Source organism: Petromyzon marinus, chromosome 33 (genome assembly GCF_048934315.1).
Source record: "Petromyzon marinus isolate PM22_M1 ecotype Great Lakes invasive population chromosome 33, UKy_Petmar_22M1.pri1.0, whole genome shotgun sequence".
Taxonomy (NCBI): Eukaryota; Metazoa; Chordata; class Hyperoartia; order Petromyzontiformes; family Petromyzontidae; genus Petromyzon; species Petromyzon marinus.
The window spans coordinates 4,360,302-4,387,558 of record NC_133699.1 but is presented as its reverse complement, the minus strand read 5'-3'; the positions used below and the strand labels follow the sequence as shown (position 1 = coordinate 4,387,558).

Genomic DNA, 27,257 nt, shown 5'->3' with positions numbered 1-27,257 from the left:
GCTCGTTATAATCAACATCAGCAGCAACCATGATCTATTCACTGGTGGATGAAGCCCCAACACCCCCTCACCCAGCTTTCGCTATCTCTTGAGGTCTTGCGACGCACCTAAGCAATCCATCCTGTCCAGTGCACGGAGGCTGATTTCATGGTGCCATCCTCCACGTGCGGAGGCACGGTCATCCTCTGGAGTGAGCTCCCGTATTTCCTTTGGCTGCCGCTCCATCGTTAGTCTCGACCAACCGGTTACCATTGCTTCTATCGATACATGTCAAATACTATGAGCCAAAAATGTCTGTGTAACGTTTGTGACGTCACTGCACATGCCACACCCCCCCTGTCAATGTATGGCTTTTTACACTCGTGCAGAAGGTGGAGTGGAAAATATTTTTTTTTCGCAAATTCGCTTTAAGTTTGACGTTTATTAAAAGTGAATCTAATAAATAATTCTACGCAGCAACAAAGTGGATTTGCTGTCTTTATTTATTTCTTCAGCACTCGAGACAAAAGGTACGTCTAATATATGCTTCTACATGGTAAAATAGACATTTCTCGGTGATTTCCCAGATATATCGATTTCCAATTTATTTCAACCCCAGCGACCGAAAGCAGAAGAGAATAAAGTATCAGAGCAGTGAATTTGAACAAATTGAAGGTCAGTTATATACAGTGCTACAGTGACATGAAGTGAGGTGTTTGATGACAGGTTTGTGCAAGATTCACTGCCATTAAATTTACACAAGATACAATTATTACTCTGCTGATTTTTTTTGTAAATATGACAGCTTCCGTCCAAGAACGGGCAAACAAGCAAGTTTTAGTATGTTCTCTTAGAGTATATGCAATCTTTGTGAACGTATTTTAAAGACAAGGATCTCCCGTATATCCTAAAACTGTTGGGGTAAGTGCTGTTTGCGAGCACCTATGAAGGCCGGAACGGTACGCGAGGAGGTGGGTGGCCAAAACCACGCCCGGCCGCCTTTGTATCCCAAGTGGAAATGTTTACACATCGCGCCAGGTACTGGTTCATTGGAGGCTGACTCGACCTATACAGGGGAGGCCCGGGACCGTTTCAAACAAACGCCGCTGCTGCTGTTGTTGGTCGTGATCGTGAATGGATATCGGGTCGCCAGCTAAGTTACGCAGCGCACTAACCACTGCGCCACCGCTCCCCACTCTTCGTGAATATCTAACAAAACAAAGATTCCCCCGTATAGCCTTAACATTTTAGGGGCAAGTGCTGTTAGCGAGCACCTATTAAGGCCAGGACGGTACACGAGGGGGTGGGTGGCCAGCACCATGCCCGGCTGTCTTTGTCTCCCCAGTGGCGATGTTTACACACTGCACAGGGTACTCATTTGAGGCTGAGCCGACCGAGGGGAGGCCCATGACCGGTTACAGACAATCGTCACTGGGTGTTGGCCGTGAGCGGGAATCGAACCCGGGCGGCCAGGTTCATAGCGCAGCGCGCTAACCGCTACTACACTACCGCTCCCCACACACACAGCAGATGGGTATGAACGCCTGCGTGTGCAGAAGGTAGCCTGGCTCTGTTGTTTTTATGCACGCACGGAACGGCAACGACATTCAATCCACCAACTGTTGACACAAACTCTGCAGCTCACGCCTGCGTTGGCGGGCAGAGAAATGTTCAGATTTTTAGAAGCGAAATACTGGACCCCGATTACAGACTCACGACGCCGTCTCGCTCATGGATGGAGGAGGATATATGTGTTGACGGATTCCGCGGGACTGTGGCATGATGTTATATGTATATAGGAATAACTTAGCATTTAGATATAGTAGAGCTCCCATCCCCCGCCACAGCCGCCAACCCCTTAAGGAATATTCCATACACGTCATATACACCAATGTACGTGTCCCCTCTTACGTTCGTAAATTAACCTATATGCGACCTCCATAGATAAGCACTGCATAAACAGGGTTCTCTATAGCGTTGTCAGATACAGTGAGGGAAAAAAGTATTTGATCCCTTGCTGATTTTGTACGTTTGCCCACTGACAAAGAAACGATCAGTCTATAATTTTAATGGTAGGTTTATTTGAACAGTGAGAGACAGAATAACAACAACAAAATCCAGAAAAACGCATGTCAAAAATGTTATAAATTGATTTGCATTTTAATGAGGGAAATAAGTATTTGACCCCCTCTCAATCAGAAAGATTTCTGGCTCCCAGGTGTCTTTTATACAGGTAACGAGCTGAGATTAGGAGCACACTCTTAAAGGGAGTGCTCCCAATCTCAGCTCGAGTACCTGTCTATAAAAGACACCTGTCCACAGAAGCAATCAATCAGATTCCAAACTCTCCATGGCCAAGACCAAAGAGCTCTCCAAGGATGTCAGGGACAAGATTGTAGACCTACACAAGGCTGGAATGGGCTACAAGACCCAGCAGCTTGGTGACTTTACCGAAAAGACCAAAAAGTATGAATCCTTGCAGTCACGAAAGCTTCAAATCTAGAATTAATGCCCTCTACGGGGAGGAATTTCACTTATCTGTTAGAGCTTTTAACAGACAACGAGACAAGAAGTTACAGCTCATCGAGACGCTGACCTTCCTCAAAAGATGCCGCGATAACAAGGTAATACCCATCGCTTTCACACTCACATCTGCTGCTGTATCTTAACTGAACTCTAAACGGATTTTGTTTAATGCTAGCCTATCACTAATCTCAGAGAGAATAAGAGTACTCTGATTTGAACTCGATAGTTTAGACAAGACTCTCCTACAATCACATTTATTGTTAACACAAAAAAATGTCCCCTTCTGATTGGAACCACGTTAACAACATGACTGCTGCCTCTGCTGATTCACTGTCAGTCAAATGCAAGCTAACCTGATCGCTAAATTCAACCTCCTATCAAAGAAGAAGCCAGAACCACACATCACAAAACTGGATGTTAACAAAATCGTTATTAATCAGAGTAACATCCCCATTTCGGACAATCTGAAAACGGTACTGGCTAAAGGGCTAAATTTCGCTATCACCCCTAAACATATACCAGTAGAGGATATCATCTCTCAGGTCGATGTAGCCCTCAAAGGCACAGGATACATCCAAGTGGACGTTGTGAGAGCTGAAATAGCCACTATTGTCAAGAATGCTAAGAAACCCATTAGCAACATTAGCAAAAACGAGCGCTCTCAACTCGCGAATATAAAAAAGAGGGATGATATAGTCATCCTCTCGGCCGTTGCAATTCCACTGTCATTATGGATAAAAACTCATACAACAACAAAATCCAGGACCTACTCAATGATGGGAGTTACTCAAACATTTAAAGTGATCCTACTAACAGCATAACGATAAAAACCAACAAGATCATCACTAGTTCGACTTCCCTAATCGAACCAACCAAACGTCCCTCCCTAAAACCCACGGCTGCAAGACCTCCGAGATTCTATGGTCTTCCCAAGATCCATAAAGAAGGTACCCCACTACGACCCATCGTATCCACGATCAACTCCCCTACCTACAAGCTAGCCCGTTTATTTATCGGATACTCTGCTTCCCTTCACTGGTAAAACCACCTCAGCAGTACTTAACTCAACCCAATTGGTTTCTATGGTCAAGGACATTGTTACTATCTCCTGACGATATTCTCGTCAGCTTTGATGTGGTCTCTCTGTTCACCAAGGTCCCAGTGTCTGACACCATAGCAATAATTAAAGATTTGGTCCAACATGGACTGAACCCTGATGTACCTGCGCTGGTTAGGCACTGCCTCACCAACACTTACTTTACCTGGAATGGTACCTTCTACAAACAAACATGAGGGTAACCCTATGGGTTCCCCCTTGCCACCAGTGATAGCCAATGTTTTCATGGATACATTTGAATCAGACGCCATCCAGACATCCACCATTCGTCCTTCCCTGTAGAAAATATATGTGGATGACACTTTCGTCATTTGGCCACATGGCCTCCCAGCTTTGAACCATTTCCTACACCACATCAATTCCAGACACCCATCTATCAAATGCACCATGGAAGTGGAGAAAGATGGAAAGCTGCCATTCTTGGATGTTCTGTTTGAGAGGAGGACTGATGGCTCTTTGGTACATTCTGTTTACAGGAAGTCCACCCACACAGATTCCTACTTGAAGCCTGATTCCCACCACCACCCGGCTCAAAAGAATTATCTTATCATTATACCATAGGGCTCATTGCATTTCTGACCAACACCACCTGGCCAGTGAATTAAAACATGTACATCTGGCCCTCAAGATGAACGGATACTCTTACCGTACTATCCGCCAAGCTGTTTCTCCCACCATACAGAAACAACCACTGATACTCCGATCAAAATCATCACACTGCCATACATAGCAGGCGTTACCAGAAAGATTTACAAAATTCTAAACAAACACAAGATCCAGGTCCGGTTCAATACAGTACACAATATTCGTGATCTGATCCGATCCATAAAGGATGTCATTCCTGACTTACAGTACCCCGGTGTTTACAAATTGAGTTGTACCTGTGGTTACTGCTATATCGGGGAGACGAAACGACATATTTCTGACCGAATTCGCGAGCACAAATCACTTTTGAAATACGGCAGAACGAATTCTTCGGCCGTGGCTGATCATTGTTTCAACACAGCGGGTTCTCATGACATTGTTTTCTCTGATACCAAAGTACTATGCAAACCTCTCGGTTATTACCAAAGATTTGTCCATGAAGCCATCCAGATATACAAACATAGACACAACTTCAACCGAGAGGATGGTTTTAAATTGAGCAACCATTGGAAAGATGTAATCAACCAAGTCAAACGTTAGCTGCCTCATAATTGTACAGCCGTTTCCATTTCTACCAGTGGTTGTACTCGCTCTCGTGCAGCGCACCATCGCCCTCGCCCCCCCTCGCCCCCTGCAACATAACAAAAGGGGGTTTTACCCGCTTTCGTGCAGTGCACCACCGCTCCCCCCGAACCCCCTGCAGCATAACAAAAGGCTGCTTAACTTAGCCCTTCCCTCCCCACCCACGTCACTTCCTGGCTCCTCCCCCCCCCCCTTAACCTGTATATAATCTCGGGTGTCTCAGAGCTCTTCACTTGATACAGCTATTCTGCTGTGACTGTTCCACCTGAAGACGGAAGCTTGTGTTGCCTCCAAAACGTCGTGATTTAATTTAGTTGTTTTCATTTATTTTATTTTACCTACGTGACTTTACCGAAAAGACCAAAGAGTATAAGGTGACAACGGTTGGTGCGATTATTCGCAAATGGAAGAAACACAAAAGAACTGTCAATCTCCCTCGGCCTGGGGCTCCATGCAAGATCTCACCTCGTGGAGTTGCAATGATCATGAGAACGGTGAGGAATCATCCCAGAACTACACGGGAGGATCTTGTCAATGATCTCAAGGCAGCTGGAACCATAGTCAGCAAGAAAACAATTGGTAGCACACTATGCCGTGAAGGACTGAAATCCTGCAGCGCCCGCAAGGTCCCCCTGCTCAAGTAAGCACATACACATGCCCGTCTGAAGTTTGCCAATGAACATCTGAATTATTCAGAGGACAACTGGGTGAAAGTATTGTGGTCAGATGAGACCAAAATGGAGCTCTTTGGCATCAACTCAACTCGCCGTGTTTGGAGGAGGAGGAATGCTGCCTATGACCCCAAGAACACCATCCCCACCGTCAAACATGGAGGTGGAAACATGCTTTGGGGGTGTTTTTATGCTAAGGGGACAGAACAACTTCACCGAATCAAAGGAACGATGGACGGGGCCATGTACCGTCAAATCTTGGGTGAGAACCTCCTTCCCTCAGCCAGGGCATTGAAAATGTGTCGTGGATGGGTATTCCAGCATGAAAATGACCCTAAACACACGGCCAAGATAACAAAGGAGTGGCTCAAGAAGAAGCACATTAAGGTCCTGGAGTGCCCTAGCCAGTCTTCAGACCTTAATCCCATAGAAAATCTGTGGAGGGAGCTCAAGGTTCGAGTTGCCAAACGTCAGCCTCGAAACCCTCCTGAGATGTGTGCAAACCTGGTGTCCAACTACAAGAAACGTCTGACCTCTGTGATTGCCAACAAGGGTTTTGCCACCAAATACTAAGTCATGTTTTGCAGAGGGGTCAAATACTTATTTCCCTCATTAAAATGCAAATCAATTTATACCATTTTTGACATGCGTTTTTCTGGATTTTTTTGTTGTTATTCTGTCTCTCACTGTTCAAATAAACCTACCATTAAAATTATAGGCTGATCATTTCTTTGTCAGTGGGCAACCGTACAAAATCAGCAGGGGATCAAATACTTTTTTCCCTCACTGTATATCCTATATGTTCACTTACCCGCATTGACCAGCGTGGTGAAGTATGGTCAAACAACGCCAAAGATCAAACACAAAGCGTGTAAAGGCTTTCATCCACCAGTGGATTCACAGAATTGTGAATTGTATTTTTTGTCGGTTAAATATTGACATTTGGATTTAATCTGCGTCCGATAGCAACTGTGTATGGTGAAGCAGTGACGTAGTTCTCGAGGTTCGACTCCCGACCACGGCTAACAGCAGTGGCGAGTGATATCTGAGACAGTTTCTCATTATCTCGTTCACCAACCCGCACTGACCAGCGTGGTGAGGTATGGTCACACAATTCCTACATGACCGACAGAGCATGGGGAGGCCTTCATCCAGCAGTGGATTGACAAAAGGGGCCATTTACTCCGACATTTGAACATGCAGCAATGCGCGTGCGTCAAATATAAGTAGGCGACCAATGCTGTTCATCGACACGATGCGTCTTAAGATTCGTTAACTTCCTGATCTTCACAAAAAAATAAACCAGTACATATTCCGTCACCGTTACGTATTTCAGTTTGCTCAAACGCAATCATTTGTACAATAATTGTTATGTTAGTTTGTAATGCGCGGCCATATAGTATTCGCTCGCTCTCGTAGAGAGAATGGCTCGGCGGTGAGAGGACGGATCGCAGGCAAACGGGAAGGCAGCAGCAGGAGCCAGGCATTGAGTCGGCGCCAACAATTGCCCCAGTTCTGCGGTCCTCTGTATATCGAGGCGTTTTCGGCCAATGAATGAACGCGTGTCGTTCTGCGTCAAATCTGGCGGCTGTTTGAGTCCTTGGCTGTCATGCTCTTAGCCGCTCGGCTGGGTACTGGAACAGTGTCCCGGTCGGCATGAGAATCATTGACAAGATGAAAAACAACATTGAAATGAAATGTTTTTTTTCTGAATAGATTGTGTTGTGTTTTACTGGCGCGTTATTAAATGCGTACGCGATCGTTCGTCGTTTGAGTGATTAGGCTTGGCTCTCCGGTTGCCTGGGTAAAAGTGGGGAACATCTTGGTCCAATCCTGTCCAGCTGGCTCACAACCTAATAAATAAATACGCATCTGCCTTACACGCACGCACGCACGTGTAATCGTAGACACGTGTAATTGTAGACACGTGTGATTGTAGACACGTGTAATTGTAAAGATGCTAACGGTGTAGGGGGGGCAGTGGAAGCACCGTGGTTAGCGCACTGCGATACGAAGCAGCTTTGACGCTGGGTCGACTCCCAGCCACGACTAACGTCAGTGGCGAGTGATGCTAAAATACACTCCAGCGCCCCCCCCCCCCCCTCCCATACTTTATTCGCCAACACAACACTGACCAAGCATGGTGAAGTATGGTCAAACATCTCACACCACCCCCCCCCCCCCAAGATCCCAAGACGGTTACAACGCGGGCAAGCCTTCATCTAGCAGTGGATTGATAAAAGGCTGCGAGTTCAAACGACGACGAAGATGGGCGATGTAGAGTGAGTCAGAGAGTCGCCCGTACGCAAAGGGTCTCGCTGAATTTCTCCCGCGATATTTGCCGGAAAGCTGCTGTGGTTATCTGGATTGTCGGGATTATCGGCATTAGGAATTACCACCGAAGTACAAGGTGGCGCCTATCCGTAAACAATCCTATATTATTGTACCCTATATTCATGTAGCCCTATGAATAGATGTCTCTATATATATACACACACACACTGGACATATCAGGGTAAATTAATGTCGTACTCAAGTTATTCTCGGACCGTGATTTCCGGCCGAGATTAAGCACTGGTTGGTGATGGTTATAGGGGCTTCCGTACCAAAGGTGTGGAACTTTAACCACGCGCAGGTAGCGAACGTTATCTTCGCTAGGGGCAATACATTATTCGGTAATCGGGTCCGTGGCAATGCTCCTTCAACCAACAGCCACCTCTTTGTACGCAATTTACACTTCAGTAATTTGTAGTTATATATTTTGAGTAATGTTTTATTTATGATTCGCTTACCCTTTTCTCTGTGTTGCACTCTTATCGTTGTGTATTTGTATTGCTCTTGTAACTCGCTCATCTGCCCCTTACTGGACATCTGTGAAAAGAGCTTTGTAGCTCATCGGATATTTCTCCTCCAGTCTATGTTATGATTCTGAGTCTGCATTGCAACCCGTGAGCACTTCTTGCTGTGAACGTGTTTGATTAAAGTCAGTTAGTCCGCATCTCGAGCAAATCGTGATAACGATAATATAAAGCAGAAATTGCTTTAGCAAGTTCTAATTATTTCACAGGCATACAGATAATAACGTAATATAATGTATTAAATCATATAATTATTCATAGATATAGGTATATGCAGAGCACCCATACTCAGTGTATCTATTAACGTAATGTTATTTATGAAATAATAGTATTTCTTCCAAATATGGCATACCATATGCATACTTGAGTTATCCCTACAGTACACGTATCCATTCACACTATTCACATTCGCACACATGTATACATGCATACACACATACATGTTTACACAAAGACACATACACAGACATTGCATGTACTTTCAACAACACGTGTACACGTACATGTTTACACAGCAACACTAAAACAAGACAAAGATCCCCCGTATAGAAATTAACAGACTGTTGGGGCAAGTGCTGTTAGCCGACACCTATGAATTAGGCCGGTACAACACACGAGGGGGTGGGTGGCCAACACCACGCCCGGCCACCTTTGTCTCGAACCCAGCCCAGTGCACGCTGAAGTCCACGGAAGGCGTGTCTTCGTGATTTGCACCCCAGTGTTGTTCGACATGGTGCCCGACGTTTCGATGATGGAGGCCGGCCGATGTAATGCATTAGCGTGCATACTACGAGCGCTACATCTCTGCCCTACGTCAATCACCAACAGCGGCAGCAGCCGGCAACACTCCTGCGTATAATTGAGGGAGACACGCGTGAGCGGAACGTCGAACAACACGCCGTGCAACCCCCCCCCCCCCCCCCCCCCAAGATAAAAACGCCTCGCAGAGCTCTTAGGCTAAGTGGAGGCGCGCCAACGATCGGGCGAGGGCGCAGAGACTGAACGAGCCGGTATAGATTTGACAGCGCAACAAATGACCCACGTGCGTCAGTAGCGGTAGCAGGAGGCCTAACTATGACCGCACGGGCAATTCAGAGGCTTGCGCGCGGAGCGCACCGCGCCAGCGCGCGCCGGGTCCCTGTGGATCCGTGCGGGCGATAGGGGCCGCGGGGAAGCCGTGGCGAGAGTGAGCGGGGGACGAGACGGCCGACTGATTTACGCGCGCGCCCTCACCCCGAGCCCGCGGCCTCCGTGACCACGCGCGTTCGTGGCTCCTTGAAACGCACGCACGTCGCTTCGTGATACGCGCGCGTGCGTGATGCGCGCGCGTATGATTGTGTATGTACGTTGCGATGCCGTCTGTGCGTATGCGTGTATGTATGCGTGGGGGAGCGGTGTCGTAGCGGTTCGCGTGCTGCGCTACGAACCCCAGCGAGCCCGAGTTCGATTCCCATTCGCGACCAATAACAGTGGAGAATATATGAACCGGTCCCGGGCTTCCCACGATGTCGACTCAGCCTCAATTGAGTACCTGGTGGGGTGTATGAACATCGCCACGAGGGAGACGAAGGCGGCCGGGCGTGGTACTGGCCACCGACACACTCGCTCACAGTACTTGCCCCAACAGTCTGCTGAAGGCTACAAAGGAGGATATTTGTCTCATCACTGAACGCACGAATGAATGTCTTAGCGTAGCAAGCATATGTGTGATGTATCCGTGCATATGCCCGTGACATATATAATAATGCGCGTGCGTAAACGTGCAGTATCCACGTGTTCGTATTTTTTTTTTAAATAACGCACGTAATGTAAATATACGCGATGTATCCGTCTATGTCTCCGTGTTCTTCGTAAAAGTACCAATGATGGGTTAATTCACGACCCCTTCCTTGCTGTACTGCCTGATTGCCTCGCAGGCCAGCGAGCTATGGACCCTCGCCACAAATCTATCTCCGGAGACATGCCTTCGCTGAGTCACGCACACTGTCCAGAGCATTCTATTGCCGAGTCACGGATGTAGTCATAGGCTTTCTTGGCTGTAGAGGGGTTCTTATTGCCGAGTAGCGGATAGGGTCTAGCGTGTTAAGGAATACGGAGTCTCGGATATAGTCTAGAGCGTTACGATTGCTGAGCCACGGATAATTTATTGAGTATTAGGATTTCTGAGTCACGGATAATTTCTTGAGTATTAGGATTTCTGAGTCACGGATATAGTCTAGAGGATACGAATGACTGAGTCGTAGAGTGTTACGATTACGGTATTGTGCATAGAGTCTAGAGCGTTGCTATACTTGCGTTGCATGTATTTTTGAGTTTAAATGTTGCCGATTTTCGCCGCTTCGCGATAACGCAGTGAACCTTTAACGAGCCATTATATTTTCCAAGCGATGTGATCGCACGCATCACGAGACATCACGGCCCTGGTAGAGTGAGTGACGAGTGTCCGTTGTTATACAAGATTCTGTAAAATGGCTAGAAATAATACAATTTGCACAACTCTTCGTCGAGTACATAACTCGCACGACTTAAACAACCGCTTTAAATCAAAATTTAAACAACCAAGTTAAACACGAAGGCTTTCGCGATCAATATCATCCCTAATACGCGATCTAACACAAAACAACCTTTATTATGGATAAAACAACCAAACCAACTCATTTTAGAAATCTAGTCCCTAACAATGCACGCGGGCGGGTGTTGGGTTGATTGATTGGTTTCACTCACTCTGCCATTCTGGTCCCTCTGCATGCTGTGAAGAAGGGGCATTGCCCGAAACGTCACATATTGTCTACTTTGTTTAAATTATGAATTTGAAGTCCACTGCGTAATTAACGAATGTGTTGAGTGTGTGTTGTTGTCGTCAGTGTGAATGAGCGTTTTCAACTTGACGTGGGGGGATGGGAACCGGGCGTGTTTAGTAATCATCGGGCGCGTGCGGCGCGTAACGGGGAAGCAGTTTTTGTTGTTGCTATTGTTATTATTGTTGTTATTGTTTGTGCTTGTACACCAATGCCAATACAGCAGCATCCCCAATTATCCAAACTCAGCGAGAGCGCGACGCTAAAGTCAATGGACAGCGGCCAAAGCCCCGTGACGCTTGACTTACATATTGTTCTAAAACACCATTTGGATGTAAGTTAACGTTTCCAAAGAAATTACGCACACGTAGGGGGAATGTAATTGTATACATTAAATTGAGATCAATGCATGTCCGTGTGCGCTGAAGCACAATTGTATAATTACAGAGCAATGTATTATGCGAGCAATTATTATTATTATTGATAGTTATTTTTTCGTTATACCGCAGAAGCAACGAGCGAATGTTTACGACATACATCTGACATCATAGTCAGTAACATTATTAAAGGTCCACGCGGTGTCATTACGACGACGATGATGATCACGATCAGAACTGTATTCCCCTTATGGAGTACTATCAGCGCCAGTCATTAAACATTCAAATATATTCCCAAACGGCTCAAGCATTGGTAGACGCACGTGGAAAGTGGTTGGGCTCGATGAGTAGATCTTATTCAGGGAGTGCACTCACTGCATGTGCATACATCTTGTACACGAACAGCATTGCACGCACCCTTAACGCTGCACGTATCCATCTCGCACGTGTTGACGCGCTTGTACGAACCCAAGTTCGATTCCCGCTCACACGCCCAAACACCAGTAACGATTATCCGAAGCGATGCCGGGTCTCCCCTAGGTCGACTCAGCCTTACGCGAGAGTGCCTGCTGCGGCACGTAAGCATCGCCACGAGGGAGACAAAGGCGGCCTGGCACAGTGCTGGCACACCCACCGCCTCGCGTGCGCCGTGCCAGTATTCATCGTAGGTGCTGCTCGCGAACGGCACTCGCCCCAAAAGTCTGTTAAGGCTCTACGGATGATCTTTGTCTTGTGCGTGTGTGTGAACCGCCTTTAAGTAGCGACTCTGTACAAACAATCGTGCGCGCGCGGCGTGTGAACGCGTACATAAATACCCATTAAAACTTGGCGAGCGCGTTACGATCGGGGACAGATTTTGCCCCAGCGGTGTACGCTTATACGTGAACAATGCGACCATTGTCGCTCTCGGCGGTGTTGTCGTCGTTGTTGTTGTTGTTGTCCTTGTTGTGGTGCTCATAATCATTGATGACGCGTGCTTGTGTCGCCCAAGGCCCCGAGTTATGGATGCGCGCGTCGCGATATTTGATTGGCAGCGGCATCGCGGGAGGTGGCGCTCCTGATGATGATGGTGGTGGTGGCGGTGGTGATGGGATGTTAAGGTGGGGAGGAGCGGGACTGAGGTTGTGGGGGCAGGGCGGGGTATAGGATTTGATTGGCAGCGTCTCCACGACAACCAGCCCGAAATGGCACTGCGAGCCAATGGAGAGACGCGCGTTAAAGCGTTTAAGGGGCAGCGTCGTACGGAAACAGCGATGCTGTTTGGGGAGAGCGAGAGAGGGGGAGAGAGTGTGTGGAGGAGAGGGGAAAGAGCGAGCGAGCGATAGAGGGAGGGAGGGAGAGCGCGCGAGGGTGGGAGGGAGAGAGGAAGAGATACGGGCCTCTGATATGAGATGAGATGCCAGAGTAAAAGTTTGCGCATTTTGCGTGCAATCGGCGAGCTCACTGCCCTCGCGGGAGGAGCCATTATCATCATCATTATCGCACGCCTCCCTGGGACGCATTGTCGCCGTTATAGGGGACGGTGCCGAGAACGGCTGTTGGTCAGCGTCGGCCGCCGCGCGCGCGCTCGACTCTCTGTTAACATCAGCACCATCAACACCACCATCAACACCGCCATCAACACCGTCAGCAGCAGCGGCGGCGGCTACGTCCGCTCTGCATCCTCCATCATCGTCAGAAGCAACAGCAGCATCCAGGCTTGAGCTTTGGGGGAATTCATCCCGGCAATAGCGTGCATGTCCCACTAACACGACCACCACCAAAGTCGCCACCACCAACAACAACAAACGACGACAACAACAAAAACGATTACGCACACCAACAAGAAATCGGCGCCCAATGTTCGCGCTACCGACGCTGAGCTTTAGCCCCCAGCAGGTTGCCAGCGTGTGCGAGACTCTGGAAGAAAGCGGCGACATCGAGCGCCTGGGCCGCTTCCTCTGGTCCCTGCCTGTGGCCCCCGGCGCCTGGGAGGCCCTCAACCGCCAAGAGGCCGTCCTGCGAGCCAGAGCCGTGGTCGCGTTCCACGCGAGCAACTACCGCGACCTGTACGCCATCCTGGAGGGGCACAAGTTCTCCAAGGCGTCGCACGCCAAGCTGCAGGCCATGTGGCTCGAGGCGCACTACCTCGAGGCCGAGAGGCTCCGGGGCCGCCCGCTGGGGCCCGTGGACAAGTACCGCGTACGCAAGAAGTTCCCGCTGCCGCGCACGATCTGGGACGGCGAGCAGAAGACGCACTGCTTCAAGGAGCGGACGCGCAGCCTGCTGCGGGAGTGGTACCTGCAGGACCCGTACCCGAACCCGGCCAAGAAGCGGGAGCTGGCCCAGGCCACGGGACTCACCCCGACGCAGGTCGGCAACTGGTTCAAGAATCGGCGGCAGAGGGACCGCGCAGCGGCGGCCAAGAACAGGTGCGAGCGCCTGGGGTCCGCGGTGGGGTGGGGGGCTTTGTGCGTGTCCGTGTGTCGGTGCTTTCGCGGCGCAGCGAGTGTTATGGTTTTACGACTCTTGACAAGCGTGCGCCACGTAAACGTCGTGGGGCAACGTTGTGGGCGAACGTTGGGGCAACGTTGTGGGCGAACGTTGGGCCAACGTTGTGGGCCGACGTTGGAGCAACGTTGTGGGCCAACGTTAGGGGATCGACGTTGTTTTCACGCCGCCAGGTGTTGTTTGCGACAAGCGCGCGCGGGGTAAATGTTGTGGGCTAACGTTGGAAGCAACGTTGTGGCACCAACGTTGGGATAACGTTGTGGCAGCAACGTTCGGGTACCCGATGTTGGCGGGTCAACGCTGGTCCAACGGTTCGAATTACATGCCCAATGTTGTCGCGACGCTGGGCATGTTTACTGGATTAGTGGACCTTTTACAACAACAACAACAAAATGCGCGTGGCCGTATGTTTTGCACGGTGTTTCATCACAACGCGCGCGTGAACGTGATTATCCTTGGTGTTTTCGTTACACACGCGCATGAAGTGTCCAGTGTTATTCCTTTGTTCGGTTTGTTTAACCAGCTGAGAAAAACTCGCGATCAGGCGGGCGGCGAGCGGGCATGAGTCTCGGAGCGAATCTTGGTGTCAAAAACTCCCCTTCCAAAAAAAACCCCCACGATGTCCTCGTGGCCACGTTGCGTGCTTGGGTACGGGGTGACGGGTGCACGAGTCGGGGTTTCGGAGTTGCCGAGTTCGGGGTCCAAACTCCCCACCCCCCCCCCAACAGCACGCGAAAGTCGCGAGCAACTTTGACTCGATCGTCGATTGCGCGACGCGATTGGTGTGTGTACCACGCGCGCGCCGTCGATTTATTTTGTTTGGGGTTCGTCTTGACGCAGATTCCCTGCGCGCCGATACGACTGCGGCGTGGCAATTTATTCGGGGGCTACTTCGCCATTGCATTGATCAAGTCGCAACGCACTGTTCACTGCGCGTTAGCTACCTGTTCGCATGAACGTTTGCGCGCGTGCACGGGACAACTCGTTGCGCGCGCGCGACTCACGCGCTCTGTTTTGACACAATTCGGCGCACGTGCGACACACGTTTGTTGCATTCTGTGTGTACGGTGTATGTGTGCACAGCACAGGTTTGTATGTACATATACCTGGTTCGGAATATCACTTGTGTATGTTTCCTATATGGACATTCGCGTTTACAACTACGCGTAATGTTATTACATGCGCGTATCATAATGATTGCATATGCGTGTCTGTACATTTTATGTGAATATATACTATTTATAAATATATATGTACTAAGAGTATTGTGTGTGTACACGTGTGGACGGTTGATACATATATAGTAACAGCTTCTATTCCGTAAATATATATAATATTAATTGTATATATAATAAAAGACAAAGATTCCCCGTGTAGCCTCAATAGACTATTGGGGCAAGGGCTGTTAGCGAGCACCACGCCCGGCCGCCTTTGTCTTTCCAGTGGAGATGTTTACACAACGTGCCAGGTACTCGTTTAAGGGTGAGTTGACCTAGGGGAGGCCCAGGACCGTCTCAAATTGTCGTCAGCAATATTGATAGTGAGCGGCAATCGAACTCCGGTCGCCGGGTTTATCGCGCAGTTCATGAACCGCTCCTCCAAAATTGTATCCCGATATATACAATTGTCTATATATATTTCCCCGACATACACAATTGTGTGTATATGTACCCGATGTATACAATTGTGTGTATATATATCCCTATATATACACACAATGGTGTCTATGCACATTTAACTGTCATCGTTCCATATAATTATACAATTTTACATACAGCACATTCACAAAAATTGTAATTTACAGCCCAATGTCAATCCACTGCTGGATGATTGCTTCCCCACGTCGCGCCTGCTTTATGGAGGCTGTGTGACCATACTTCACCACGCTGGGCAGGGCGGGCTAGTGAAGATTTGGTGGGGGCACTCATACCCGGTGACCCGAAATAAAGTCTGGCCGCGTTCGTCGTTGCAGTGGCGCTAACCACTGCGCCACCGCTCCTCGTGCCACGTTTACCCACCCACGCGTGCACGTTACGAAGTCGGGCTAAGTGTGACGTCTACAGCACTAATTATGCATTTAACATTGACATACTTGATATATATACCTACAGTACTTGTATATGTGTGTATATGTTATATATGTATATAATATATATGTTACATATATGTACACGTACACAAGTGTTTGAACACACGTGTTCACGCCGTGACAATCTAACTCGCATGCAGAGAGCATTTTCACGGTGTATGTATTTATATACACGTGGCATACATACATACATTACCCACGCAAACATTGTGCGCATTAATATATAGAATGATTAATTATATATATATGCTTACACACACACGCGCAGTTGTGCGCATACACGGGTAACTTTTATGCAGGCTGACACCACGTGTTAGTTAAACGTGCAGCTTACCACTCATTGCGTTGTGTGCGCACGTGTACATTGTACGGTCCCTTGCGTCTTTGTGGGAGTCAAACTCAGGTGGGGAGGGGGGGGGCTTCGCGTAGCAGCTGCCCACTGTAGAACATCGCCAGATTGTTAATCCACCGCTGGAAGAGCCATCCACGCATCACGTCGTGAGGGTGGTGGCGGTTTATTGGACATACTTCACCTTGCTGGTGAATGCGGGAAGCAATGTGTGTTTAACTATAATACAACAGTGGCTATTGTTGTGTGTGTGTGTCTATGTGGATATGGCACACGGTGGATTCAGCCTTAAATGAGTACTTGGTGCAGTGTGTAAAACATATTCAGCACTGGGGAGACAAAGGCGGCCGGGTGCGGTGCTGGCCACTCACCACCCTCGTGTGTGCCGTGCCGACCTTCACAGGCGCTGCTCGCTAACAGCACTTGCCCCGACAACCTGCACCAGGATATGAAAGGGGATCTTTGTCTTTGGATATATACAAACTTATAACGGGGGCGTGTAATAGACGTTTCGTCCAATGGTCCTAATGTCGGTACATGGGCTTGACCCACTTCCTAATATCGGCGTTGTCGTTCACAACCTTTCAAAACACGCGGCGCGGCATCACGAGTTCATGGAAAGTCTGAAATATAAACCAAATTTTGACTCGGCATCATTCAAAACGACCAGACGCAAACGTTAATAGGCGTAGGTCTATAAAATAAAATAAAAAAACATGCATTAACATTTTGGTCAAAATATTTTAGTGCGGAGCGGTAATCATCTCCTTTCGATTAAATATGTAATTTAATTTTGGGGTTCGTCATATTAAAAGGAAAACACAAACGGACACATGCTGTCTTACGACAATAATATATATACAAAACTAAAAAAAAACTAAGAATATAATTTGCACAAATACGATTGCGTCGAAATGTCTCGCGCTGAATCACCTCTAGAACACTTACAATTCGCGTCGGTGAGTAAGTTTACTTCTCAAAGTCGCGTAAATAGTACCTGTGCATGGGACACGAGCGACAGACAGTGGTCGCACACGCGTGGCCTGGCTGATTCTCACATTAATGCTGATTAAGAGTTCAATGTATTTTCATAAAATTGTATCATGTAATTTATAAGTATATACTGTATACACACGTGGTTTGTTTATGGCAAGATGAATTTATATAACGCGCACTTTTATTATTTGTGCGTTTACTATATATATGTATATGGCGCGTACTTATATGTATATAAAGAGCGGTAATTAGTGAGCGAGTGATGTGGAAATTGTAGAAATGTTCTAAAATGGGCTAAGCATATTATATTTAGGGATATTTATCGTACAGCCTATGAGTATAACTAGACTTTAAATACATCCCAAAATAGTCCAAATGAGATCCTCTAATATATTTGGGACTATTGACGTTTGGAGCTGGAGAATTATGTACGGGTGCTGACTTCCAAATTGATCGATATGAAGATTTTTTTTTATAATAATCGAGAGAACAATAAACAAATATATTATTTTTATCATTATTATTTTATTTCCATTCTACGTGGTGACTTTACCGAAAGAACCAAGAAGATGAATCTCTGCAGTCACGAAAGCTTTAAATAAAAAAAAAATATACGGAATTCTTCTTCCACATTGCACGAATTCGATTGCGATGAATTTGCTAAAATAAATATATATCTGATTATTTTCTTCCATGGTTAAATTCCTTGCGTGTGACGCTAAAGCGGATGCTAGTTAACGACTCAGCCTACAAACGGCTGAGTACATTAATGATACAAAAATAAAGTAAAACAAAACACCCCGTTTACCCTTACCAGACTGTTGGGGCAAGTGCTGTTAGCGAGTAGCACCTTTGAAGGCCGGCATGGCACACGAGGGGATTTGTGACCAGCACCACGCCCGGCCGTCTTTGTCTCCTCCGTGGCGATATGTTTACACACCGAACCAGGTACTCGTGAGGTTGAGTCGACCTAGAGGAGGACCAGGACTGGTTCAGATGTTCGTCACTGGTGTTGACCGTGAGCGGGAATCGAACTCAGGTAGCCAAGTTCTTAGCGCGATGCGGCAACTACTGTGCCAGCGTTCCCCCATATATATTAAATATACAAACACACACACACGTCCTTTTGTACAAAATCTCAACTCACTCATCAGGATTTCGGTGGCTTTAAAATCAAATATATATAATCGGTGACGTTTCGGGCTATGGCCCTTGATCATAGCACAAACACTGCTAGGCCAGTGAGAGATGGAAGAGTTGATAAGGGTTGGGATGCAGAGTTGCGCATCTCCAAATTTGAATCTCGTCCCATCTCGGAAGCCAAGCAGGTGCTGAGCCTGGACAGCGCTTGGGTTTGAGGCGAGCACCGCACCACGGCAGAGCAAGCAGCAGGCGCCCTAGGCTGCAGGGTCCACGGCCAGACTTCGCATTGTTGTTGTTGTTTGGCCCTTTCGAGAATCGCGCATTCACCAAGCCGCACTGACAAGCGGTGTGAACGATGGGTTAGATAGCCCCCCACACACACACCCGTCGACCCTCACGGCGAGCGGGGGCCCCTCATCCAGCAGTGGATTGACAAAGGGAGAATTGTACACGTTCACGCTCACACACAACACGCGCGCGTGTCTACACACGCACGCGCCTCCGCGGTCTGTTCACAGAGCGTATGAATTATATAATACGTACTCATAATACTTTCATTTTATATAGCGTCATTTATGCTAATAACATCCCATGACGCTCTACGTTAATTATATATGAGGATCAAATCCCATTTACGGCCATTGCCAAGCAAATGAAAACACCTCCTACCAAGCAAAATCGGGAAAATATATTGTTAAAGAATTTAAAGCAACACAAAAAGCACGACCAATGCAATTTATGTCAGCAAAGAAGTGAATCCATGAGGTCCTTGCACATCCCAGACCACAATCTCAACTTCTCAACCGAGCCACAAAACCTTCACAGGAGGTAGCAAAGATCTCCCGCATAGCCTGTAACAGACTGTTGGGGCAAGCGCTGTGAGCGAGTAGCACCGATGAAGGTCGGCACGGCGCACGATGGGGTGGATGGGTCAGCACCACGCCCGGCCGCCTTTGCCTCCTTCGTGCCGATGTTTACACATTGCGCCAGGAAATAGTTTGAGGCCGAGTCGACTTAGGGGAGGCCCAGGAACGAGCTCGGGTCGCCGGGCTTGTATCCCAGCGCACTAACAACAACAATACCGTACCCCGTATGAATTATATACACACTGTCTCAATGTTAAATGCATGCAGTATCAAAATGACATTCAAAGATCATCGCGTAGCCGTATGCGCTGCAGGCGGAACTATTTGTTGTTAGCGAGGAGCATCTGTGAAGGCCGGGGCATGGCTCTTGGGGAAAGGGTTCTGTGGACGTCACCACTCCCGGGCCGTCTTTGTCTTTCCGCATGCGGGCGTCTTCGCGCCGAAGGCAGGTGCTCGTTTGCAGGCCGATTCGACCTACGGGAGGCTCAGAAACCGGCTCAGGTATCACTCGCCGCCAATGTTCACTGTGGGCCTCGAGCCGCGTTCGTAGCGTGGTGCGCTGCTCACTGCGTAAGCTACGCTACCGCGCCCCACATACGAGTTACACACACACACACACACTCGTGTTTACACACCCGTCGTGTGTTTACACACCCGTCGGGTGTTTACGCAGCGCTTCCATTTTATATGCATACAATGTATAAATTATACACACACTAATACACATTAGTGTTTGCACAGCGTTTCCACTTTTCACGTATATGAATTATATATATACACACACACATTAGTGTGTACACAGCCGTAGCCTGTGTGTACATCGTGTTTCCACTTGTACACACTCATCCGTACAAATGAAACGACGAACGCACACAAACACATCCTCGGCTGCCATTGGTCAATCCACTGCTGGATGAAATATCTCGCCGGCCCGCCGACATCCGGGACGGCCGCGCGATGCAGCATCAAGTCACTCAGCAGCACATCCTGGACACGAGTCCATCCCCCCCCCCGCTCCATCTCCGCGTGGACCTCCTTCCCTTTGGCCAGATGGGAAAGATGCATGCCTACGGAGAAGACATCATACCAACCTAGCGGTATTTTTTTTTAAATATGTTATTCATAATAATCGTCGTGCACAACAGTCGTTTGTCAAAAATGTATTGCGCGAATAAGGGCCGTATCAGACATAGGTGGGTGTTGTCTGACCATACTTCACCACACTGGTCAGTGCGAGCTGGTGACGGGAGGTGAGCGGGAGGTGAGCGAGGGCGCCGCGGTGTCTAGGAGATGTTGACTACCTCGCCCGGTATGCAGGAGCACGTGGGTTCGATCCCGACCCCGACCCCTGCAGTATATTTGGAGTTTGCGTGTCTCTCTCCACGTGGTCGCGCGGATTGTTTCTCTGGGTCCTCCAGGTCCCCCCCCTCCTCCACATTTAGAATCAACATCACGCGTTGTAGAGTATTTGTACTGCTGTATACGTTTCCAACGTGATAAGCCACTTTCGTTGAGCCATCATTTGTGACGGCGAGGTCGCGTCTAAAAAAAAAGAGCTGTAACAGCTCAGTGGGCTTTAACTGTTAAAATAGAAAAGTTTTTTTGGGTTGACGAGGAGCGATTCAGATATCACTCACCACCGATGTTAGCCGTCACTGTGAGGAAGTCGAACTCAAGCTTGGGTTTGTGTAGCGCAGTGCGCTAACCGCTGTCCCACCACTCCACCCCCTACTCTGCAGCACAGTACTGTAATCGACAACAGCAGCGACAATAACCAAAAAACATCTAAATAAAATGCTGCAATCACGTCCGTACGTAACGTGCAGATAAATAAAACAATGCTGTACATTAACATGTACGAGCCACAATGTCCCAGTAAATAAATGATAGCTTCCACGTTCATTCTTCAGTCTGTTAGTATTCTGCCCAGCGTTACACAAATGCAGGACCCTCCTAAAGCATGATATCATTGTGATTATTATTATTGCAAGTATATGGTCATACATAGTGCACGAGATATACTCATGTTATGTGTGTGTCAATGTTTTTTTGCATGTCTATACGTGATGAATAGTGATTGTATAGTTAATACCGTATAGAGGTCTGCACAACACATCTGGCGGTTATATTTATTTAAAAATAATTCACTCATGCGTTTATGAATAAAAGTGTTATTATTTTTAATATTATTTTAAATTTGGGGTTCCACAAAGATCCCCCGTACAGCATTTTAAAATACTTTTTTTGAGTGAAAGTGTTGTTCGCGAGTAGCACCTTTGAAGGCCCGTACCACGCACACGAGGGTTGATGGTGTCCAGCACCACGCCCGGCCGCCTTTGTCTCCCTAGTGGCGATGTTTACACATCGCACCAGGTACTCATTTGAGGCTGAGTCGACCTAGGGGAGGCTTAGTCGTCACTGGTGTTGGCCGTGAGCGGGAATCGAACTCGGGTGGCCGGGTTCGTAGTGCAATGCGCTAACCGCTACACTGTTGCTATCCATTTATACAAAGATCCCCCGTATAACCTTAACAGACTATAGGGGCAAGTGCTGTTAGCGAGCAGCTATAAAGGCCGACACGGTACACGAGGGGGTGGGTGGCCAACACCACGCCCGGTCGCCTTTGTCTCCCTGGTGGCAATGTTTACACATCGCACCAGGTACTCATTTGAGGCCGAGTCGACCTAGGGGATGCACAGGACCGGTTCAGATAATCGTCGCTGGTGTTGGCCGTGAGCGGGAATCGAACCCGGGTCGTCAGGTTCGTAGCGCAGCGCTCACCGCTACACTACCGCTCCCCCATTTATACCCACAGACACATAGGCGAACGCGCACTATATTACAGCGTAGAGGAATTGGGCTATTAATAGCCTTTGATTAATTTGATTCGTTTTGTTAATTACTATCCGATAGGGTAAGGCTTGTATTTTGCCGTTTTAAATACCCACGACCTTTGTTATTAAAATACACATGTACATGTTATGATATCATATACATAGAATTGTGATTCATAGTAATTTTACATGCATCTTATATCTGTCACAAAGTATATATATGGTTTCAATCATATGCTGAATAGGCACAATGGATTTACGTAACATCCAAGGAGCAGTAAAAAACATATAGACTATGTATACACACATATATATGCTCGATTAAAGGACGCAGATTGTCGGCCAGATAGCCTTTGATATAGTTTTGTGTTACTTTTTGCGGAAGAGTGTGACACTAAAGCCGATAGTAAGCGGACTAAGCCCGCGAACAGAGTTGCGTAGGCGAGGTACACAAAGATAAAGATCTCATTTGGTTATTTCGGTAAAGTCACGTAGAATGAGAATAAAATAATAAAATAAGACAATAAAATTCTCACGACGTTTCGGCCACAACACAAGCAGCCTTCATCAGGTGAAAGAACAGAACTGTCGGGACGACAGTGCTCCAATTCATCGCTGTAATATAATCCAATTCATTGGAGCACTGGCGTCCCGACAGTTATGTTCTTTCACCTGATGAAGGCTGCTTGTATTGTGGCCGAAACGTCGTGAGAATTTTTTGTCTTTTATTTTATTATTTTATTCTCATTCTACGTGACTTTACCGAAAGAACCAAAGAAGATGAATCCTTGCAGTCACGAAAGCTTTAAATCGAAAGATAAAGACGCCCCGTGTAGCCTTCAGACCGTTGGGGCAAGTTACCGTTCGTGAGCATCACCCATGAAGGCCGGCACGATGCACGAGGTAGGTGGGTGGGTGAGTGGGTGGCCAACACCACGCGCACATTGTCACACATTCAACTCCACGCAGTAAGTGAATCTCGCTCACGATATTACAAGTTTACATTAAAAAAAACATTATTTTTACTCTTGTACCAGGTGAGGCCCACAGAGCTACGCAGCTCTTTTCCGAAGCGACCCGATCGTCACAAACGATAGCTCAACGAAAGGGCGATTTATCACGTGGCAATTTTTATGGCAGGCAAATAACTCGGAACGCGTGGATGTCGATTCTAAAAAGGAGGCGACAAAAACCGGAGAACCCGGAGAAAAAAAATCCACGCGACCACGGGGAGAGCGACGCACGAACTTCAAATATACAAGCGTCTGGGTCAGAATCGAACCCACGACCTCCTGTCTATTGGGCGAGGGAGTTAACATCTCATAGCCACCGTAACAGCCCTGGTCACCCAGATGTGGCTCATCAAGAGCTGCGCGAAAAGTTTAGAAAAAAATAAATGTTTTGTCTGTTAACAAACAAAAAAAAATCCTTCAACGAACTTGCTTGTCAACAACGCAGTAGCTTTAAAATAAAACTATGTTGATGGGGAAATGCCCAAAACGTCCTTCTTCACAGTACATACCTTAGTTCTTGACGGCTCGTGGTTTACGAGCTCTAAAAGAAGGCCCATTGTCCACAACGTCCTCGATAAAAAAAATATTTTTCTCTATTTCACGGCAAACATTGTCAGACGAGTGTGCGTCGTTTGTGCACTGCCACAATCGCAAAAAATGAATTGCATTAAGTAAATAGTTTGAGCGTGCAAAAATAATAAAATGAGTGTTCACAATTGTATATATAATTATGCACATTGCCAATGTTTGCCACCGCTTACCCAAAAGTCACATTGGAGTCACGTAAAGGTTAACTTTGAAAAGCAAAAATGTAATTGTTTGCACAACTCGCCGTTAAGACGAATTTTGGCGATGCCGCTGCTGCGTTTGCGACGGTTCAAACAACAAAGTCGTCAACTACACCACTGTGGCGTTAAAAAAAAAAGAACAGTATATCATATGAAATCGGTTGATTTGCACACAGATGTGTGTTTTAGTGGTAGTGCAGCAGTTACCACATTGTAGTACGAACCCAGCGTTCGATTCCCGCTCACAGCCAACACCAGTGAGGAGTATCTATACCGGTCCTGGGCCTCCTCTAGGTTGACTCGGTCTTAAAAAGTAGTACCTGGTACGGTGTGTAATCATCGCCACGAGGGAGACAAAATGCAACAGGGCGTGATGCTAGCCACCCACTCGTGTGCCGTCCCGGTCTTTACAAGTGCTGAAACGGTGCGTCCTTTTGGGTCATGCTTTAGAGGGTTTCAGTCTATAACCAAAACCCGAGCTAGCATCGCTGTGGTCTAGATTATGGTGGGGACCGTTACACGTGACGCCCCAAATGACGTGTGCGGAATATAACACCCTGACCCACTGCCGGTATACTCCAGATTTAGTGTTTACTTAGAATTTAAATTTTATACAAGTTTAAAATTGTCAAACGGTAACAGGCCTGCCACTTCTCCAGAGAAGTGCACACATTGAGCAAATTATACCAACCCAAATGGCCCTCGCAACATCGCAACAAACAGCACAGTCACAACAACCGACGAGCACGGCTTCACAGATCTCCTCCACCACGAACGCTGATGGGAGAAAGCTGCAGCGCAACCCCCCGAAGGCACGCACGAAGCATCACCCAGCTCTGGAACGGACCAAACAAAACGTCCCAAGCACCACCTCCGCTTTAGAGGATCACCTCCCTTCCTCCCCCGCACATGTCCCCAGCTGTCGACGCCCCCCGCTAGTCCTCACGAGGAGTTCCCTTCACGGCAGCGGCGGGTGTGGCTCCCCGTGACGCCCCATCGCTGGCTCCAAAAGCGATGGTTGCGGAGGCGACCCACTGGTGAATGAACCAGCAGTCCACTGCAGAGCCTCGGTAGATCGCGCCCACCGGCCAGCAAGTGGTTATCAGCCCCAGGCTGGACTCAAAGGCGACGGTTGCGGCGCTGACCCACCGACACGGCTGGCTCCCGGGCCGTGGACGAGGAAGGGGTTTCTCCCCGTGGGTCTGCACAGCCTCACGTCTACCAGCGCAGCAGGCCTCATCGAGCAGGATGAGGAGCCGAATGGAATCCCCACCCCCACAGTCTCCGCGGCGGGCCCTCTTATTGAGTCACACTCTTGTTTTTTTTATTTCTACAAATTAATGATCACGGCGTGCTCGTGAGTGCAATCCCTCGTGCTCCCAAGCTGATCTAAAACCCACACACACACCACCTGCAACCCCACTTTCACACAAAGCCACCCCAGCGCGTCTCTCGCTCCTCCTCAATCAAGAGACCTCCCTGCCCCCAAAGCTATCACTCCGACTGCCACAGGTTGGTGCTACTCGCTCACAGCACTTGCCCCAACAGTCTGCTGAAGACTCCACGGGGGATCGTTGACTTTGCGTGAGTGAGCACTCTCGCCACGGTAAAACCGTGCACTGTGTTGGTGAAGTACGGTACAACAACCACCACCCCCTCCCTCCTCCGCCCGTGCCGCCCCCCCACGGCGTGTGACAGAGGCCTTCATCCAGCAGTGGATCGACAGAGGGGCTGAAACATTCGCGATCAGCTGCAGGGGGTCATTTGACTCTCGCCCTGCCAATGCGTAAACTCCGCATTCACGGCTCAATTCCCTATCCACGTGGAGTGTGATGATTGCTGCTGCTGCTGTTGTTGCTGCTGCTGTTGTTGTTGCTGCTGTTGTTAATTATTGATGCTGCTGATGTTGTCATTGTTGCTGTTATTTATGTTGCTGTTATTGTTGTTGTCGCTACTGCTGTTGTTGCTGCCGTCATTGTTATTGTTGCCGCTGTTGTTGCAGATGTTATTTTTTATTTGCTATTGCTGTTGCTGATCTTGTCATGATTGTTATTTATTGTTGCTGATATATTGTTGTTGCCGCTGTTATTGATGTTGTTATTATTATTTGTTGTTATTGCTGCTGTTGTCATCGTTGTTGCTTGTTTCTGCTGTTGTTGCTCCACCGCTATTACTTTCTGGCGTTTATTATTTCCGCATTTGCTGTTGTTGCTGCTGGTGCTAATATTGTTGTTGTTTACTCTTGCTGTTGCTACTGCTGCTGCTATTTTATATTATTATTATTGCCGCTGAAGAGTTCCTGTTCGTCCAATGTTGGGTGACCGCGTGCCGATGCCATCCACCTGCATGGATCGCCACTATTGAACTATAAAATAGTTGTAAACTACATAGCTATTTTTTTCAGAAGTGACCTGGCCACAAAAGATAGCTCAACGAAGTGGCTTATTATCTCGTGGAAATTTACAGCAGCCAAATAATCTAAACGCGTGATGTTGATTCTAAATGTAAAGGGGAATAATAATAATAATAATAAAGAAAGCCGGAGGACCCAGAGAAAAATCCACGCGACCGTGGAGAGAGAGGCACGCAAACTCCAAATATACAGCAGCAGGCGTCAGGGTTATGATCGGACCCACAACCTCCTGTATACCAGGCGAGGTAGTTAACATCTCCTAGCCACCGTGATGATGATGAGAGAGAGAGGCACGCAAACTCCAAATATACAGCAGCAGGCGTCAGGGTCACGATCGGACCCACAACCTCCTGTATACCAGGCGAGGGAGATAACATCTCACCACCACGGCACCGCAATCTTTTCGTCTGTACGTGCATCTTACGAAGTGGAATATAATGCGAGAAGCGATAATAGTCTTGATGCTGGAGACAACGTTTATAGATTGTTTATTTATTTCGATAGGCGACTCTGGCAAAACCCGACAGCTATCGTGAATATTTGACTAAGTTCATTCAGGGTTATGACTCCAGAAATCATCATAACATGCAATGGACTTTGTCGAATCGAGTGTAGTATTTGTGTTCATGGAACTTTATTTGAGCAAAGAAATACATCGTGGTCGTCATTATTTCATACAGAAGTGTAATCTTCAATCAAGAGCATAAGCATCATCATCATCAT

General features: G+C 47.7%; 1 protein-coding gene across 1 annotated transcript in view; it reads left to right on the top strand.

Annotated features, from left to right (window-relative positions):
* The first annotated feature begins 12,864 nt into the window (after positions 1–12,864).
* LOC116948335 (homeobox protein SIX6-like) overlaps positions 12,865–27,257 on the top strand; it is a 30,094-nt gene continuing 15,701 nt past the window's right edge. Inside the window, exon 1 of the mRNA XM_032964907.2 lies at positions 12,865–13,964. Within this exon, the coding sequence (XP_032820798.1) occupies positions 13,393–13,964 (572 nt within the window). The 5' untranslated portion in view covers positions 12,865–13,392. The remainder of the gene's footprint in view (positions 13,965–27,257) is intronic.